Source organism: Pleuronectes platessa, chromosome 12 (assembly GCF_947347685.1).
Source record: "Pleuronectes platessa chromosome 12, fPlePla1.1, whole genome shotgun sequence".
Lineage (NCBI taxonomy): Eukaryota > Metazoa > Chordata > Actinopteri > Pleuronectiformes > Pleuronectidae > Pleuronectes > Pleuronectes platessa.
Window position 1 is genome coordinate 12249940 of NC_070637.1, and position 20114 is coordinate 12270053.

Below are 20114 nucleotides of genomic sequence, written 5' to 3' on the forward strand. Positions count from 1 at the left end.
AAGAGAAACAACATGGGGCGTCAAGGTGTCTTTACTCAGGGGCAGAGTGAAAAAACATGTCCGGTTTTCTACTACAACTGAATCTGCAGGACCGCCAATGAAGATATGACTAGAGACTAAAAAACCTCCTCACCCACCTTGTCCTGCTCTAGCTGTTCAATTAGGTTCTTGGCGTCACGCAGCTGAGTGATAAACTTGGTCTTTTCTGTTGTGTGCAGTTCCTTCAAACAGAAAACATGACAGAATTACAGATGACAAACATCCCACTTTACACTGGGCCGTCTCTGACTTTCAAGCTCAGGTTCTGCTTATGCTCTGGTCAGACAACTTCTAAATGAGATGTTTTCTGCACCACACAGGATTCCTCACCCACGAGCCGAACAATCATAGTGTACACAAGCCCTGCTAAACCAACAAGTCCACCCAAATTACAGCCCAGTTTAGCAGAAGTGGCCTGGAGTTGCTATGTCTCCCTGCCACCACAGCTTAACTGGAGGTTACCAAACAGGAAATGCTGGGTTGTCTCTGTTTCTCAGTTGTTTGATGTGTGTGGACCACCAGGCATCAGTGTCTATGTGGCCTTTTTATCAAAATAAGATAAAACTAACATGAAAAATCATCATTTTCCCTGTGAATGTACAACAAGTAAAAACAGGATACAATACTCTGTACACCAGATTGCAAATAAAGATTTTGAAAACCCTCGTGCCGTGGGACAGGAATCACAGACAGATGGTTTGTTTTATGGGATATTTGTCTGAGGCAGGGGATGAGCACAGCCTAGCCCAGCGCTTCCAGGATGCCTTCATGCTGCTTAAGAGGGCTAAACGCCAGTTAACCTCTGCTTTTCCGGACACGGCAAAGGCCACTGCTCTCAAACAGGGTGCAGATTTAACATACAAATCATGGCATCAACTGAAAGCACCTTGATCAACTTACAACCGGTTCTAACAGTGTCTTTGTAACAATGTTTACAGTTTAGAGAAGCCAAATAAGCCGATCATACCACTGAAGCTAAATCTTCTGAAATCAACAAAAACAATGGTTCAGTCATGTCGCGCTGACATGACCTGAACCCTGGTCCTGGAGTATGGCCAGAGAATTTGGATGTTTGGACACTGAGAACCACAGCAATGCACAGTGTCACTGAGATAATGGAGTCACATTATCAGTGGACCACAAAGTCTCTGGCACACATTCTGCAGCAACATGAATTACTATAAACAAACTGATCAGTCATCCGAAGCGGCTCGGCTCGGCTCCAGTTTAATCAAACCTCTTCGTAATTACAGTTTACTGCCACATCAATTTCTAATGAGAGGCTGTTGCCATGAAATTGCTTTTAAAAAACCTGACTGCCTCGAGAAAAAAAATTGTGACAAAGAGTCACAGTGTATGGGCAGATGTTTTCCAAACTTTTATGGATCAATTTGGATTAAAACGTGCTGATATTTGAGTATGAATGTGGTCACTACTCAAGCTTAATAACTATCATCATATCATAACTCATCTTAACTACCTTCATCTTCTCAAGCTCCTGCAGTCTTTCCTGCAGCTGCTCCTGCAGAGTTTCATTCTCACTGCCCAGCTGGGCGCTGCGCTCCTTGTGTGTACGAATCAATTCTTTGCACTTCTGCAGAAGCTTCTCCTGTCTCGTCACTCTCTTCTGCAGAGCCTCCATTAGTTTGGCTGGATCACTGTTGCCCTCTCCTGCCCAGAAAATACATTACATTAATTAAAAAGTAACGATATAGTTTCCCAGAGATGTCACATGAATATAACCAATAATATCTTCATACAGATTTTGGGAATTTGCTCTTAACTAAAGATGAATAAAAAGTATGCTGACCCTCAGTGACTTCAGGCTCGGCTCCTTGCTCCTTAGAAGGACTTTGTGCGGCAGAGGAAGAGTCTTCAGTATCTCTAGACTGAGGGACTTCATTTTCAGGTGGCAGAGTTTCATCAGAGGACACCTTGACTCGTTTCTTCAACAGAGCAACCTGACAGAAAAAAACAGAAATCCCAGTTAGTGAAAAAAGTCTCTCTGACCACTGAAGACAATAACAGGTTACGTTCTGCTTATGTTCAATTTAGCATTTAATGTATGGCTTTTTTCCATAACTTTTTTATCTGTACAGTTTTTGCAGATGTTGCAGGAGGAGAGCCAAGAACCAAGATCTAAAGTTCTATAAACACATCAAAGAATAAATCATGTTAATTTATTATTGCCTTGAATTTAAGCAGATAAAAACATCTGTACAATACATATTTTGACAATGTTGATTGCCAACATATATTTCCTAAAACATAAAGTCATTATTTTACTATTATTAACATCTGTAGCACCATCTTTATTCCTGTGTTTTAGGGAGAAAAACAGTCCAATGCTACATCTTGAAGTGTGTGAGTGTGTGTGTGTCTGTGTGTGTGTGTTTGTGTGTGTGTGTGTTAAGTTCCTGATCATTGACCAGTCAAGTGTTGAGTGTTGCGACTTAAGCCATTGGCAGCTGATCTTTCATGATGAATTGGCACGAGCCATTTCTATTTTTGGACCTGTGCATGTCAATGACATTTCTATCATTTCTACTACACGCTCTACCCAGGTGCCAACTCCCACCCAATCCAAAACAGAAACAAACTTTTAAATGAGAGCAGCTTTGTTGTAAATCCAGTTGTATTAAAATACTGTGTATGTTAAAACAGAGAGAAGCAAAGAGATATGCGCTGAAAACAGACTGACACTTGGCAAAATACAATATGAGATGACAAATACTATGCTAACTGGCATTCTGTAGATTCCTTAATTTCACACACTGTTCTTTTGACTGGTTCAGCTATACACAAGGTTTAGACCTTACTAGGTTTAGTCAAACTTTTTGTCACATTTCTCTAGCAGGGTAAAAACTGAATTTATGTGCAATATTGAGTCAAAACAAATAAACTTATAAATTCTAAAAGCAGTTTTTCATTCACAAATAGAACTGACCTGTGTTTGGAGGACAGAGATTCTCTGGTCTTTCTCCTCCAGCGCAGCATCAAACTCTTCCTGTAGGTGTTTCTTGGCCAGCTGATCCATTTGAAGCTCCTAGACATCATTCAATATATAAAACTATTTAATTAAACAGGCGGACAGATATCGATGTACAGAGACATAACATTTATAACGTAGAGCCGTACCTCCCGTAGCTCCCCTATCCTGCGGAGAGCTTTGTCTTGACTCTGACTGAGGATGACCTGAGGAAGAGGAGAACAGAAATGAAAATCTGATCAGCTCAGGATGGTACATTTGTTCTGACAAAACAAATGATGAAAAAGAAACCTTCGAGAAAAATATCAAAAATAAAACATAAGCAAATTGACCTGTGTTTTTTCTTTATCTCGCTGGACTGTTCGGTACGCAGTAACCAGCTGCCAAATACAAAGGTGGAGGTACGTAAAAGAAGAAGAAACGGAGAGAGAAACAAATCCTCAATGAGAATACAAAACAGAATGTTTGTTTAAACATTTGTATAAACATTTGAATCTCTTTGGGACTTGTGCGACTCTCACCTCTGAGTACTTCCCTCTGTACTTCCCCAGACTACTCTCCACCTGGAGCAGTCGGTGCAACAGCTGCTCTTTGGAGAGGGACTCGACGGTTCCTTGCGGCTCCTCAGCTTCGCTCTCTATGTCTGAAGGGGGATCGTATGTGGGGGCACCTGGGGAATCGTTTTCTCCCAAAGGAGTCAGGGACTCACGCGATGAGCTGCGGACCAGGTTGTCTTTGGAGGGGGAGCGGAACAGACTTTCTGCTCGACTGGCACCGCCACGAATCAGCGACTCCATCGAGGGAACTTTAAACTGGAGTTTCTGAGCAAATGACTGCGGCTCCTCTCTCTGTTTGAATGTTCAAGATATTGCATGAAAAAATTTACTATTTAAATAATGAGACACAGCATCACAACATTAAAGTGAAACTGCACAGTTGAATGTGTTTTGAGCTGTAAAATAATTTATACGAGTGATCATTGATGAAATCACTTTTATTACAAAATTTATTTAAAAATCAACTTTTAGGAGTTAAACATGTCTCATAACACCACCTAGTGTTTCAAACCGTCTTTGATCTTATTAGGCCAATGCTTACGTACAGTCAACTGACATCTCTACATCATGAATTTAATATATATTTGAAAAAGTTCACAGCCTCTGATCAAAGGTGGGCGCCCCTCGCCCTGGCACCAGCAACAGCTTGTCAGTGGGGCTCCTTCTTCAAATCTATGCTGAAACTAAACCCCAAACCCAGGTGGTTTAGGTTTATAGGAAGGTGTGTCTTAGCCAGTACTGCGTTCTCTGGTAATTTTCTGAATTTCCAAGACTTACGTGAGGAGAAGCACTTCCTTCGCCATTGATGCTGCCTCTGGGAGACCTGGCTGGTCCTTTAGAGGCACCCTGCAGATTAAAAGACATAATGAGAGAAAGGAAAGCTGCGCTGGTGAATTTGTCCTGGACCAGTTAGTCATCCACACCCAGCGTGGCTCTCCCTGATTACTCTGGAGGGAGCAATATTAGTATTGCTGGGAGCAATGCAGGGGCAATGGGTACCCTCATGCAATTTGGAAAAAACAGAGGGGTTATATACATTAAAAAGAAGGCATCTCTACTGTACATGAAACAAAAAGGGGTTAAAAATAGACTCTACAGAACAGCCATGAGGACAGAACAAACAGAGAGTTAAAAGTCAAGTCGAGGAGCCGGTATTTGAATTAAAGATGCTTGTCAGTGCGCACGCAGCTGTATTACAAGAGCACAGAGACATAATCGAAGTGAGTGAACATTGAGCAGCTCAGTTGGTTTAGTTGACTTGTTAGAAGCAGGAGCAGAGTAAGTACATATCTCCTCCTCTTTTCCATCTCCGAGCTTCTCCCTTACTCAGGATTACTGTGCAAAACATTTAACTTATATTTCCTGTTTCATATGAACATTTTCTTTATGGACCAGTAATCACTGTTGGCTCTGGGTTTTAAGGATCACTCTTAAAGTCAATAATGAAGAATGGTTTATAAAGTAATCTAGTTATTTTTCCTGGGCGTGTTTTTTCTTTCAAACATATTAAGTAAATGTAGGTCATTATGTGTGTGCATGTGCGTGTGTGTGGGGCGAGGAGGTGAGGGACTTTAAGACAGAGCTTCATTCAAGCAAAGGGCACTGTGCCAAGGATTATTGAAGCTCTAACTTCACACTTATGGTTTCTGTAGTAGAAATTAAAGTAGACATTAGTTGCATTACACCCCTTTAAGGGCATACAGGTCTCAAGCTTTTAAGAAAAATTATCTTTGCAAATGGTTTACAAAAGGAAATAAATTCAGTATTTTTGTTACATATCAAGGGCCCACACTGGGCTAAATTCTCAATGGCAAACAGCACTTCTGTTCACTTGAGCCTACATTTCTTTGACGTTATTATTTCACAAAGATGCTGTTAAAGGTTGGACCTCGACCAATGGAGATCTAGTTCAAGGAGGGCAACAGTAAACTTGACTTTTATTTTTTGTACTGCATGCTTGATTCACAATACATAAAATACGAACACAATCTGAATCCAAAATCTTACAATGACGATTAACTAGAGAAGTAAAGCGCAACATTTGAAAAGATTCCTTAAATAAGTTTCTCCAAATGACAAACATGGCTAACAGGGTTGTACAAAAATTGGAAAACCGCAAATAATGAAAAAATTTGATTTGATTATGATTTGTATCATGGGATTCAGCAATCAACATTGTATCAGGACATGTTGATCAAATTTTGTTAAGATGTAGATGGAACATGACACAGACATTGTGATGGATTGAAGATATTTATGGTTTATAACAATCTGTAGCTGCAACTCGTTCATAGTCTGCAAACTATAAACTATCTTATCTCTACAGACAAACACCTGATAAAGATTATATAAGCTGAGGAAAAGGTTATAGACTAACCAGTTAGATATAGTACAGCTTTTTCAACCATATTTAGCTCAAATGTAATCAATCAACAGTTCAAGGCTCAAACACTGACACAATTCACCAGGATTTCCTCACTGGTATTATTCAACACTGACACCAGGAGAAGACTTTTGTATTCCTTAAAATAAATGTCATATAGTTTTCTAATATAAACTATTAAAACACCCATATTAATGGACAATAAAAACAGTCCAATAAAGAGTGGCTGAGGTAAACAAATTTCAATAAGCATTTAAATTCAGAGTCTTAAAATAGATAGTGCATAACACAAATTACAAATAACAAGCTATATTAAATACACACTAAACCGACACACACATTTCTGTCAAAAATGAATGAATTCATTAATGATTTTTGGAACTGTCTGACGTAAAACATGTTGTTTGTGTCACAAATGATGCCTTCAGTTTTCTTGCTGCTTCCACAAATAAATATATGCCATCCAGTATTTAAGCTCCACGAGAGCAAAGGAACGCTGCTTTGTTTGTTTACTTGGAAGAGTTACAAACAAATTGAACTCAACTGCTTACACAGCCTGCCTTCGGGTTGCAAAATGAGAACATCCACTCTCCAAATAAACAGACTTGTGGGGAGAAGGGACAAAGGCCTTCAGGCAACATAACAAGGAGTTGGTTGAGGAGCTATAAGGCAAGCAACTAAAGGATCTCTAATAACAGGGGAGCAGTATTAAACTCTATGGCAGGTCATAAGAACTGAAAGGTGAGGCAATAAACCAACATACGGCAGAAAGCACACAAAGCTTCTATCCCAAACTGTAAACCCCAGTAGATGCAGGTTTAGCCTACGTATGAGATGCCTTCTTGATGCTACATCCAAACGAAACAGGAGACAGAGAGCAGGGAACAAGCTGTCCCTTTTCGGGCCACATGTCTACCGATTCCCCCAAAGGCGCGGAGACAGGAGGAAGGATCAGGGCAAGAGGAGGAGGAGGAGGACGACGAAGAGGAGGAGGAGGAGGAAGTGAGGACACACTCACCACACTGGCTACCTGGGCCGATTTGGGTCGATTTGAATGGTCCAGAGCAAAGATAGTATACTCAGAGAGAAAAGCGGGCTCTGCTATCATCCCAGCCAGCACCTGACCCCCCCGTCAGTGCCGTACCGGGACGAAAAGGTGGGGGAAAGGAAACGGACACAGAGAGCAATGAGAATAAAACAACACCATGAGAGTGACATAGCGCTGAAGGGAGTGTCTGGCCAGACTGAGATGGATGGAGAAACAGACAGTGGTGAGAGGGGGAGAGAGGTAGAGCGAGAGACTACATGAAATAGGAAGAAAAATAAGAAAAGCGAGAAAGTGAAACACTCAAACAACATTAATGTCATGAATAACAGTTTGACATCTCTGCATGTATCGTCTGGGTGTCATCCCAGATAGGTTTAATCTGTTCAATGATCAAATAAAAGCACATTTTCAGAGTGTGTCAAAGTGTTTGAGAAGAGAAAAAAAGATGCTGTGATGATAAGAAGCTTCTAAGTCGAGGGTACGCAAACTCAAACTACACCTGTGCCTGAGCTTCCACAGAAGAAGGGAGAAGGTATAGATGATATAACTGTGATCAAATGATGACAGTCACTTACGCAGTGGTCTGCTGGGTTGCAATGTAGAAAACTTGTCATGAATAGGTCATTAGGCCCTTTTTTGATCTCAAGATCAAAAAGACTGTAAACATCAATTTATGCTCTGAAATATATGTATTAACCACACATTGCATCATCAGTCTCACAGAGGTGGTCAGTGACACGCTGCAAGTCTACGTGTGTCTAACGAATCAGAGACGTCTTGTCCGTGTCCACCAGGGAGACATATTGCAGCAACACACCCGAGAAAGAAAAACACTGAGAGGAGGATACATCAATTATTCATACACACGCTGAAATACGGTCTGCTCACCACCAATAAAATGTCCTTCCCAATGCTTGTAAATGTGAATCTCTACTTGGCGAGCAGTTATGGTTCAACTGTGAAATATAATTTATGCTGTATTGTTAAATGAGCAGTCGTAAAATCATATTTGATTTCATGCAGTGATAGTTAATAATAATAAATAAGAACCATAAAAATGTCTTGAATTGAATCTAAATACATCTTAACACATGCAGTTAAGATGAAGAGAAAACTTAATAGACCATACCTGTATATAAAATGACAGCAATACTGATTTGAGCTATAAAATCAATTATCACAAGGTAATTCCATTTCCATGTATTTCTTTATCATCTGTTAAATTATAAGGACCCGTGGTGAGAGCCTTTGCTTAAAGCAATGGAGCAGCTTTGATTGAGTAAATGTGTCTTTTATTATATCAACATCAAGTAATCAGTAGGGACCAGATAATTGAGGATGAGTAATAAATAACATAATTATCTTATACTCTCAGAGATCGGTAACGGATTTACTTTCACTTGGCAAAGCAATCGAAATGCACTGGTTTGTTATTGGGAGAACATCAAGCGTAGCAAAAAACAAGACAGGTTTTTGAGCACTGACAGAAACATTACTCTGCACTGAAAATAGGAACAGAAGCTGGGGGGGAGGACGCGGCATCTCTGAAGGCTGCTGCGGAGTTTAAATATATTAGACATTTACACAGGCTGACACCATGCTCACCTCTCTGTCACTGGGAGAAGGTGATCCATCGTGATGAAACGGCGGAGTTAGGCTGCTGCGCCGCTCACCAGGGCCCATCTGTTAAAATCAATGAGTGCATATAAGTATATGTGTGTTTTATGTTACCTCTTTAGGACCTTTTTCGGCATTAACACTGACATATCAGGACCAGCAGCTATCATAGGGAACAAAGCCTGGTCTAACACTGAGGTAAATCTAAATTTCTAACGCCCTGGATGGTTCCTGGTAAGAAATGAATTGAGGTTAGGTTGAGGATGGTCATTGATTGGTCATGGACAAAGTTTGGAATAGGATTTTGGTTAGCCTGTTCACATTGAATGGAAATCAGTGCAAAGTCCTGATTAGGATAGCTGTGCAAACTTTGCAAACTGTGCATGTGTGTGTGGCGTGTGTGTATGTTATCGTCTTCCTTATTCAAATAGGACTATAGGAGATTTTCAAGGATTCAAGTTGAGACTTCAAACTCTGCTCTTTGTAATTGTGACCCCAGTGTTTGTCAATCTTTACCTTTGAACCCAGTGAGCTTAACATGCTGGTTGTGCAGTAAGACACTGGGTGTAAGGAACCCTGATCAACTCCACAGACATCCGAGGAGAGGTCGATCCAGGACAACAGGGACACGTGTGGTTCACTTCAAACTAAACATGAAAGCAGCTCTGGAGCATCGTTTCAGGCGATTATTCACTTTGACCCTTACATTGGAATCTGAGCTCTTGCTCCTCCTCATCTTTTATATTTGCATCCTGAAGACACACAGGCAGGGTCTGTATGTGACACATGAAGCTGCCAGCTGTCATCTCCACGCAGCCCACATAAACAGACACGCCCATGTCGTCTATTACATCTGAATGTATTTCACCCACACACACGTTCACGGACGATTAGTTTCTTGTTATTTTACATGGTGGGTCAACCAGATTTACCAGTTTGTACGTTATCTTGAACGCAACTACCGCAGCTAACTGCCTTAGCATGGTGCTAACCTTTAAAAAGCCCCAAGAGCCGACACACGGAACAAGCTAACTACAGTTCAAAGCTCTGTAAGTCAATTATGTATAAATAGACTCCTCTGGATGAACTGATCAGTGACGCGGCCGCACTCGTCCTCGTAGAGCAGTGTAAACAGACGTTAGCTTAGCCTTTTAGCTCCCAGCACCACAACCGACCTGGGCCTGCGGCGGTGACTGCGCATTCCTCTGCGGCGACTGCTCCTCGTTGATCTTCTGCTTCAGCTTCTTAAACATGTTGTCGAGCGGACGCGGCCTGGAGCCGACGAGCAGAAAGTTAGAGTCCTCCCGAGAAGTGTTTTCCTCTCGCTGAGCCCTGACAGCCACGGACTTCCTTGTTCGGCCCTGATCCGCAGCAGGTGAGCGGCGTCTCTGCGCATGTGCGGCCAACGTGGAGGAGAAGGGAGACGTCACAGTTAAAGGGACAGCCCGGACTCGGTGAGCTGCAGCGCCGCCTGTGGAGGAAGGAAAGCACAGTCGACAGTCAGATCAGGTCACTGAAGCAACATTGACTTTTATAATGTGGTCCAATGGTGGTTTGTTTTTTAATTACATGATTCTATATTGAGAGAAACTTATTTTACTAGGCTTGTAAAAATTATGAGCTGTTACAACTATGTTATAATACAGTTAATTAAGGCTTTGTGCAGCTACCCTCATGAGACCCCCAGAACGTGTTCATAATGACCGATCTTCACAAAAATCGATACATATGTGTATAATGACCAGGCAAACAAAAAGGTGCAATTTGAAAAAACGCAACAGGAAGCCTGCTATTTTGCATTTAGTGGCCATTTTGGCCATATTCCACATTTTTACTTTGAGGTACTTGTACGGGGCTTACATCAGATCAACTTTAACTTGAGATGATTGTCATCACAACAAGACGTACAAAATACCTCAAAGATCGATTTTTCGTCACACGGTGTGACCATGGCGTGGCGTCAAAGTTTGATTACATGCCAATAAAACACAATGTTCTGTATCGCGGACATCGCTGAGCCTTAAACAACAACTCCACTCCTGCAGTGTCAGTGGTCATAGATTAAAGGAATCTTTATGTCTTGCAAAGGTGACGTCTCTATCTGTCTCTCTAAGAATTGGGACATTTCCTCAAACCGTGTAAAAATTGAAGTACAGCGAAGGTTCATCCTTCGCCAAAGGAGACGATGTTGTCATAACTCCACTGTGAATTGTCCTATCACCACCAAACGTCTGTCTCATGATCAGAGTCCAAGTCTGAACAGCTCTATGTGTCAATATTTCCTCAGTCATTATTTATTTTTTCGGACAAAACGCATGCAACGCTTCAAAATGCAGGTGCTCAGGCCCGCCCAGTGCTGCTTTGCAGTCCTATAAATTTTAGTGATTTAAATTTAATTTTAATGGTTAATATTAGTTAATATTCTTTCTTAATGCCTTCATTAGACATATATGCTTTTAGTTTTGAATTATCTTTGACAAATCTAAGTCTAAACTACAGATATAGAAACATAATGGTACCCTTAAACACAAGTCAAGCTCTAATCACTTATTTTTTGTCATTACTAGTTACTTCCTGGGTTGATAATGAGTGAATTAAATTTTTTTTGTGAACTATCCTTTTAAACAGATGACTATCCTGTATCACAGCACAATATTCTTTGCTAGAACATATTAGATTGTATGCCTCTGTCCATTATGTGTTGATTGGAACAGATCCCCTGTTTAGGGAGTGGTTCAGGGGAGCAGTGCGTACCATGCATACTCATGTCTGAACCGAGTTGTATCTACTATTTTGTTCTCTTATCTTGGAAATGTTTTGAAGATGCACAGTAAATAGAAAGAGGACAATAAAGGCATTTTATTCTATTCTTTTCATTGCGGACAGGCAAACCAAAACTTTATCCCTAACCGAAACCATGACCAATTCATGCCTTACCCTACACTTAACCGCGATTCATATTTCATCACGAACCTTTACCAGCATCTCTCTTTCTCATCCCTTTATTATTCTATTCCAGATTTATTTTTGTTTTTCGACCGCCGCTTTGTGACAAACTCTTCTTGTGAGAGTTTACATAATTGCCTTAAACAACACAACATGTGTCTCTTGGTGTTCCACAAATAAAATAAATAAATGTACAACAGATAAATACATAGCGTTCCTTGAACAGAAGAGGGCGCTGCCTGAGCAAGTTTGCTCCAGGCCATATCAAAGTGTCCAGACTTAGTTAATATTTCATACTGTATGAGCAATCGAGGTTTCATGACTAATACATTTAGTATTCTCTCTTATCTCCCTGAAACTTCACAATGAAAAGTGGTGTCAAAACTGAAGTAAACCTGGACCAGTGTCAGTTTCACCTGTGGGATGATTAATCATTTTTTATTATTTCTTTGTCAAAGTTCATAGAACCTTTAGTAGTAGCCCATTTCAGGATAGTAAAAGGTATAAAATAGCAGACTTCAAACCGTTTTTTGTTTTGTGAGAGTGAAAAATATAGAAACATATTGCATGGATATGGACAATGATGAACAATGTATAAGGCCCAACACATTACACTGGCACTGCAATAATTTACAGATGTTGTAGGTGAGACTTTGTCTTCACAGTAGAAACCAGGTCAGTGTAACATCACACAAACACCTGTGCTCTTGTTGGCTGTTTGTTTCTGTGGTGGAGCCCCTGCTCTTCAGGGTCCTATTATAATCTCATCCGTGCATATCTAAACATTTATATTTCTCATATGACTCATCTGGTCCTTGGGTAGTATAATGAAAACTGTAACAGACAGAGAGGTTGATAGAGAGCACTGGTTTAAAATACATGGTATTTTCCTTCCTTTGGGATCCTGGCTAATTTGCAAATACTTGAATGAGTCAGACTTTGTCGTCCAGTGGAGGATTCAAATATAGGTCATATTGAACCCCGAAGACAAAACACAAAAATGACTGAAATTAATGTGCGATTTGAATTCTTTGACATTTCTGACTCTAATGCTCACAACTCAGTGCAGTAATTTTTTTATCTACGACGGGAGCCTGGAACAGAAGGTATGACTGATGGGTGTTTAATGGCAGAGTGATGGAGCTCCTGTAGGCGATGCTGCAGATTATTCTTTACCCTTCGCCGCAAGGATGACATGTGGCTCAAACAGGGGAATTGGCTGCTGTCTGTCTTGTACAGCAGTTTATTCTGACTTCTTACGCACAGCAATTTAAATTCAGATTCAAGGGAGCTTATGGGATAATGCACAATTATGAAGCTGGGACAAACACTGCAAAATACACCTGGACTGCTGAAATAGACACTAGAGTGACACCCAGTAGAGGACAAAGCCAACCACACAAAATTACACACACTTAAAGATGCAATGTTTAAAGGCTTTATTGTCACATGCAGAAATAACAAGTTATCGGTACAATGTCATTCTTATAACCCTATGTCTCTAACTGGTGCCTCATAAAAAATCTACATTTAACTATATGAACTAACACTCATCAAATACATTATATACACACATTCAGACATTCTGAGGTAGGTTACTTATGAGAGTGGTTAAAGGGATTGTCAGAAAACAAGCATGCAAGTAGAGGGTTATGCAAAGAAACAATGTCAGTAGTGAAAAATTTCCTTTTTTATGTAGGGACGGGCAGTGGTTTGAAGATTTAGTTTGTGTCATGGCCTTTATGAAGACAAAATATTGTAGTCCTGCATTTCAGTGTCCTGCATGTACATCATAAAGATCACTGTATCATTTCTTTAGGAATTCACAAAAATGTAAAATAAAACCCCATCCTGTGTTTCGCAATGTTGAAGAGAGCAACATCTGCCTGTGATCCAGATCCTCTAAACCCTCCAGTAGGTTTTGCGTAATCCTGTTTAATAACCAATGAAACAATGCAGATGAAAACACAACCTCCAAGGCAGAGGTGATAAGGGATCTTGAAAACACATTGTTCGATCTGTCATTCTTGGCTTTTGGAAACAGCAGTTGGGATTATATAACACATTTCCATCACAAGGTCATTTAATAGCTGTCCTGCAGCTTTGATACAAATTATATTAATCCTTTCAGTCCATGTTGTGTAGGGACGCCACCAGTACCACAAACCGCAGCCTGCAGACATGCGTTTTAGCCAGCTGTACTAAAAACTGTCAGTTAAGAAACGGCCTCTCTGAGTGGGCAATCAGCACAGTTGACTGACTGCTGCAGGTGTTAAAGTCCTTTGTCACTGATGACATTTTTCCACACCACCGCAAGAACAGCTCAGGGGTAATTGATCAAATGAATGGTGTTTGAATTTCATCCTGGTGTTGTGCACGTGTAGACTCGCTGTCAAACTGTTCACATTTATGGGAAACTTGAACAGAACAGAGCCGCTGTTGTTGTTTTTAGTAACTTCTGTGCTTTTGCTGCTGCAGGGACATGTCAGCCTCTGTGTCTGCTATTGAGTGGATTGGATACTGCTTTATACTGCTGTAGTATTTATAGAGTCTTCAAGTGTTTGACCCTTTTAAAAAGTATTATAGAAGCTTTGTTTCTTGCTTGAATAATGTTTCATATTTTTTAGGCTTCATCATTTCTAGTTTCTCACAGTTCTAATTGTATGACTCACTTTGTGGGATAGTAGTTTGTGCAATGTAGACTTTACTCTACTTTACATTTCTGTTTTCAGGCATCTTTCTCAACAGAAAAAGGTATCAAGTCCAATACATCCGAACACCAGGAGAGTAATATGCACGTCTCATTCACTGCTAACAACAGTGGGCTTCAGGGACCAGATCAATAAGAAGAAAGCTGCAAATCCTCTGTGGAGTTCAGTGATGCCCAATTAAAGGCAGATGTCCGGGAGAACCTGAAGACCAAGCAAACATACACCCGCACTGACCGCCGGCACCAGAGAGAGGTCAAAACTAATTAAATATTGATACTCTTCATCCCCTGACTTGATGCCCATACCCACCTCCTACCTCTCCGGAAGCCTCTCCACAGTGTGGATCCTGGGTGAACTGGTCATCTGAAGCAGAGCCTCATTTCTCCTGTTCCTGTTCTGTATTAAGTTGCATGAAAAATCCTCCAATGCACCAACAATCTACCTCCCTGCCCACATTTTGCATGCGCTGCAAAGAGCTTCAAACACCATGATGTAAATATAAGTGCTCAAGTGTTACTTATAACCTTGTACAATAAAGTTGCTCTAGTATTACCTCACTCTAAAAATGTGGGCGTCTAGTGCTGAGGTTGATGCAACAACTGTTTCAAACACAGATTGATGACTCAGGGCTGGTACACTGACCAGCTCATGCCCCTCTCCCATCCCCCACGGTGTCATCATGTGGTTGTTCCGTGCCCATGCCTGATGTCACCGCGAGGCCATGCCAGCTAGAAGGGCCTGTTAAGAATGTAGTTCCTGCAGCATGTATTTTTCACAGGCACGGGGAGAAGGATCGCGCAGCTAAGAGCACAGCATCAACCCTCGTGTCCCCGTCCACAACACAGATATCTACAGGAGGCTGCACCAACCTTTTCATGTAGCCTTGCAGTGATGAATGTCTGCGGAGGACAAATGCCAGTGTCAGCACTAAAAAGTCCATCAGCATCAAAAGGTCATAGCTTTTGAACAGAGGCTGAAATGCATTTTTCGTGTGTCTGATGTTTGTGTATTGCAAACCGTTCTATGATCACCAAAAGGTGCACATATACAAGCAATATACACACATAAAGTATAAGGACGGGTGTCCACATATAGAGTCTTGTCATGCCCTGACATTCATCTCCAAATTCACTTTCACACATGCATACACATTTCTCATGGATGACATATTGGGTAAAACTCAAAGCAACTCGACCAGCAATTTTCTTTTGTCAGGATTGGCTCACATTTCTCTGAAATTAAATGAGTTATGAAATAGAAACCAGCCGGTTTACAAGAATTTAATTTGAATACATTTTATTTTCAACAAGAAAACATCAAAATACTGGAACTAATAGTAAAAATGGATGCAGCCTTGACAATTGTGAGTTCCACAGATATAAATCTTTTCTTTTGAAACATCTCTATATTTCCAGTACAAATAAAAAACGTTTAGCAGCAAACAGGCATCTGTAATCTGTGTGTATTGTTTGTTAGCAGATCAGCTAAACTGTCATTACCATAACCCACCAGGCTGATTGAAATGAGCTGATGAGCACTGTTGTTCAAATGGTTGAAAGGAGCAAAAGAGAAACAACTAAAACTAAACCCCAAATTGACTGAAACTTTCGTCAGAGTTGATGTCTTTAAGAATGGAAGCAGCTTTTGTAATGTCTTGCACAAGTTGCAGTGGACATAGACGTTCTTATGTTGCAGATCTTTGAAGTCAAAGTAGCGTTGGTTACTGCTGCTGGTTGAAGCTTTCATCTTGTCCAAACACTTCCCTTTCGGCCTGTAACAAAGTAGAGCACTTGTGTAAGAAACCCTGTGTGTTGGATGTACTTTTTTTTTTTTAAATGAATAGGGGATTATCATGAAAACAGGATTACTAATTAAAAAACTTCCATATCTTAAAAACAATTTGACAATGTAACTTTAACATTCAATTGCAATGTGGGCTGATTATACAGACACATTTTTATGATTACATAATCCAATTATCCTTAAACTATAGACAGTCTATAAAAAGATTAACTCCCAACCCTGGCCCGAATGAACCAGTGACCTCTATAGAGTATTTTGACTGTTGTCATTGTTTAATAGGATGGATCCATGTGATTGCTCTACACCTGCATTGACACCCACCCACTGCCTGGCCTTGTGACATATGTCGATAGATTAGAAACAGAGAGAGGGACCATGCAGCTCTGCCGTTCTAATTGGACTAGTTGCATCTGAAACCGATATAAGCTGATGATTAATTGTAGCCTTAAGACACTCACATGTTTTATATATAAGAGGAAGCTGTTACTCTGCTACACAGAGAGCATTAGTTCACATAGTGGACAGCATGTTGCAGCAAAAAACACAACAACTTGTCATCAGCTTCTGAACAACCTCCCACCACATCTGAGTAACTGCTCAGTTTTGGAGGCTTTTAGTTAACTTGTATACATACACAGCTTGGATCCATTTTTTCACTGCATGTCAGCATATTTTACAAGATATCTTTATGCTTGTTTTCGGGTTCACAGCCTGCATGCATGAACTGAAATGTCCAGTAAATCCCTTTAAGCTAGCATGAACAATGCCAGGACCTTGAAATAGAAGAAACTCAATGGAATTCAATTGACGTGAATCAATGTTTTTCCTGTTGTGGTATTCCATTATGTCTTCAGTGAAAAAGGTCTACGCCACAGTTCTGCACCTGTATCAAATAGCTCTTAGTATTGTATACACAGTCTATTAAATAATATTGGAATGTCGAGTCTCATTGAAATTGAAATCTATTTTTCAATAAAGGCACGACCTGTGATGATGTTTGATGATCAACACACTAAACCTGCCTGACTTCTGCAAATTGAAAAAAACCTAATGGCTTGTTCCGACCGCTCTGAACGGTCTCCTCGGCTGGATATCAGTGTATTGATCTCAGCAATCTTGTGAGGCTTTTCAGTTCAAGCCTGTGAGGCTTGTCATGAATGCCAAACAGCAACTCAGAAATACAAAGAAATCTCATGACAGCAGTTATTTTTTTCCTGCAATAAATGAGAAGGAACAGGCAATAGAAAACATGTCCGTCGGGCTGGTCTCTTCTGGCTGTCAGGTCACAGACAGGAGGAAGCGAGCTCTACCATTGGTGTTACATCGCTAACAAGCATCATGGTGACTGTCAGGAAAAGAAAAGTGGACACATCTCAACATTTTCCAAAAGGAAGAGAAAAATCATTATTTTTTGTTGAAGCAAAAGTAAACCCAGTGTGCCTGGTGTACGGGGATGCACTCTGACTGATGGAAAAGGCCAAATCGCCGGAATGATTATATCTGGAAAAAGTCTCAAGGACCAATATGCTTGGATGAAAGGTACACTTCAGCACAGCAGCTTTCACAACACCGCATTCCGGAGGAATTGCTTTGCCTTTAAATCAACAGTGGGCAGCATCCTCACCACCACTACCGAGATCAAATGCATTGTTAAAGAGAATTAGTTCCAGCAATTACATCAGAGACGTTGATGTGATCTATGTGTTCCGTTATGTTCTACTGGCATATATGGCATATGCAATTTAGAGTAAATACAGAAAGGAATGTCCCATTTAGATACAGTATGGCACATCATACATGCCTGCATGTCGTAGACCTGTGCTCTGTCATTCAGATTTGAGTCACTCCACCTTACCGGGTCCAACACGATTTCCTTGATGTGTACAGCAATGCAGAGCCTTGGGAATCCTTGTGTGTTGGGTAGGTTCATGTCTCAATGAGGTTCTATTAGTAGCCTAACAAGGCAGGTGGCAGAAATATTTGTTTTTTTATCCAATGCTTAAAAATAGTGAAATTATAATTCTGTTATGTTTTTTCCTCATGTGTGTGTCGAAAAACTGAAATAGGCCTTGATAGGAAGTTGGTTTGCCACACCTGACTTATACATGAGACACAAACACACGATTTATAATACAAATCTAGTTTTCTGCCAACCCAGGTTACTAGTAAATTATAATGAAGTAATACATTTGGTAAGTTTCACAGTTTTTCCACATCATAACATACATTTTTTCACCTTGTAGTGGAGTCAAAGATGTTCTATTACAAGATAACGTCTCTTGTGGTCATGAAACTGGTCCCAAACATCAAATGTTAAGCAGTTCAATTGCAGCCTGAAGCCATTACGAGGCGCTCCCCACAGCCGGGGACTCATGCAGAACCATACATCCCTCCTGAGGACATAATTGCTTTTTTCAGTTTCTCCTCGTTCTGTCATCAGTCGGTATATCATAACTTTCTGTATAATTGCTGTGGGACGGGGAGGAAATATGTGTCATTGCTCTGCTCTTTTGGGGTGTTGACTCCACTGCCACGATTTGTTCTGCTCCCATATGGATATGACACATTTGGAAAAATGAACATTGGAGTATTAAGAAGAGAAAGGATGGTGAAACGTTCGCACTGTTAATTATTTAAGTCTCTCTGTGATCACACCTGGGGAGGGCTCATTGTTTCCGTTTGTCAGAGTAGAACGATGGTGCTCATTACGAAGGCCCCAGCTGTTAAATGATTCAGCATCTTGTTGGAAGAATGGTTCATGTAGGTGAACGAGTTTTATATATGAAGGTTAATCTTTCCAGAGGGCTCGTCTCGCTGTTATTATCTCAAGCTCCTGGATTCCCATTCTTCTCTGTGGTCAGATCAAGGCGGTATGAAAACCTTGGTGCAGCAAACTCTCTCCAATCAAACCTCATAATGCTCACATCCATTTTTTACTATTACAAACCACTGTACAGTATTGCATAATACATTTTTTGTGCTTCATTGATTTGTCAGGGCTGTGGAAAACGCCAGAGGAAAGTGAAAAGATGTGTGAGCAATCGCATTTAATAAAGAGAGAGTTTGTGGCCGGTATTTGAACAGCTGATTTCAGTATCTCCTGAGATGCCTCTGGGGAAAAAAGAAAAACATTTATGACTTTTTAGAGTTTTAATGCTTAAGATTTTAAACAAATCATTAAATCACTACATTATGTTTGTAATTGATAGCTGCAGAGTGTGCCATTGAAATGAATTACCTGAGCTCGAGGGGTTCTTAGGAAAGAGACACGCATTTAATCCAGAGTTTCTGTATAATTTTCATCTATATTGCATCAGCCTCATTCAGCAAATGTTTCCTACTGCTGCTGTTTCACATAAAAGTCGAGGTGGCCTTTATATGTGATGAACACACAGGAAAAATAAGACTCTTAGGCTACATTGTAAACAGGTAAACGAGTCATTATACTGTTGTTTAATAAATGAGAAAACCAGGAAGGTATCAAACCGAAGTCATTGAATTTGATAAAAGTTTCTAAGCTTGAAAATTAACTTGAAGCAGTTGAAAAGAAAATAACAAACATACCTGTCTTTCTGCTTTAACAACAAGCTTTGTGGTTAATATGAGACACATATTTCATTCATTGAATGAGTCAGTCAGAATAAATACAAACAACACAAACAATCCAAGTACGTATCACATCACAATCCCATTCAATATATTTTTAGTGTTAGTGTTGTTTCTTCCGTTGTTCCATGATTCAACTCATCCAATCGTGATTCAATGTTTTGTATTAGGCCTCACTAATTGTTTCTCCTACCTTATATTCCTCATATTAATGTGACTCATTTGAAACAACCCCTGTGTGGTACTTCTGAGACAGCAGCTGTTGCAGTCTATTAGATCAAGGAGGAGTAAAAATAAACTCACATCAAATGTAAAATTTTATTAAAATGTGCAATATTAACCGAGTTTAAAACATTAACCAAAAATATTTGATTTAATTAATGCATTTAAGAGACTTTATTTTAGCCATCTGATC

General features: G+C 40.3%; 1 protein-coding gene and 1 long non-coding RNA gene across 5 annotated transcripts in view; one reads left to right on the forward strand and one right to left on the reverse strand.

Annotated features, from left to right (window-relative positions):
* golga4 (golgin A4) overlaps positions 1-10018 on the reverse strand; it is a 25237-nt gene extending 15219 nt beyond the window's left edge. The window contains exons 1-11 of one of the 4 annotated variants that reach the window (XM_053436998.1): positions 9809-10018; positions 8622-8699; positions 6987-7088; positions 4363-4431; positions 3550-3876; positions 3361-3408; positions 3178-3234; positions 2987-3085; positions 1850-2000; positions 1520-1710; positions 138-221 (exon numbers count right to left, since the gene is read on the reverse strand). In XM_053436998.1, coding sequence (XP_053292973.1) covers positions 138-221; positions 1520-1710; positions 1850-2000; positions 2987-3085; positions 3178-3234; positions 3361-3408; positions 3550-3876; positions 4363-4431; positions 6987-7088; positions 8622-8699; positions 9809-9886 — 1284 coding nt within the window. In that variant the 5' untranslated portion in view covers positions 9887-10018. The remainder of the gene's footprint in view (positions 1-137; positions 222-1519; positions 1711-1849; positions 2001-2986; positions 3086-3177; positions 3235-3360; positions 3409-3549; positions 3877-4362; positions 4432-6986; positions 7089-8621; positions 8700-9808) is intronic. The other 3 variants (XM_053436999.1, XM_053437000.1, XM_053437001.1) reach the window with 3 other exon arrangements.
* Positions 9501-15065, forward strand: LOC128453887 (uncharacterized). Its single transcript, XR_008341557.1, has 2 exons — positions 9501-10142; positions 14312-15065. It is a non-coding gene; the product is annotated as an uncharacterized LOC128453887 (long non-coding RNA).
* Positions 15066-20114: the final 5049 nt, after the last annotated feature.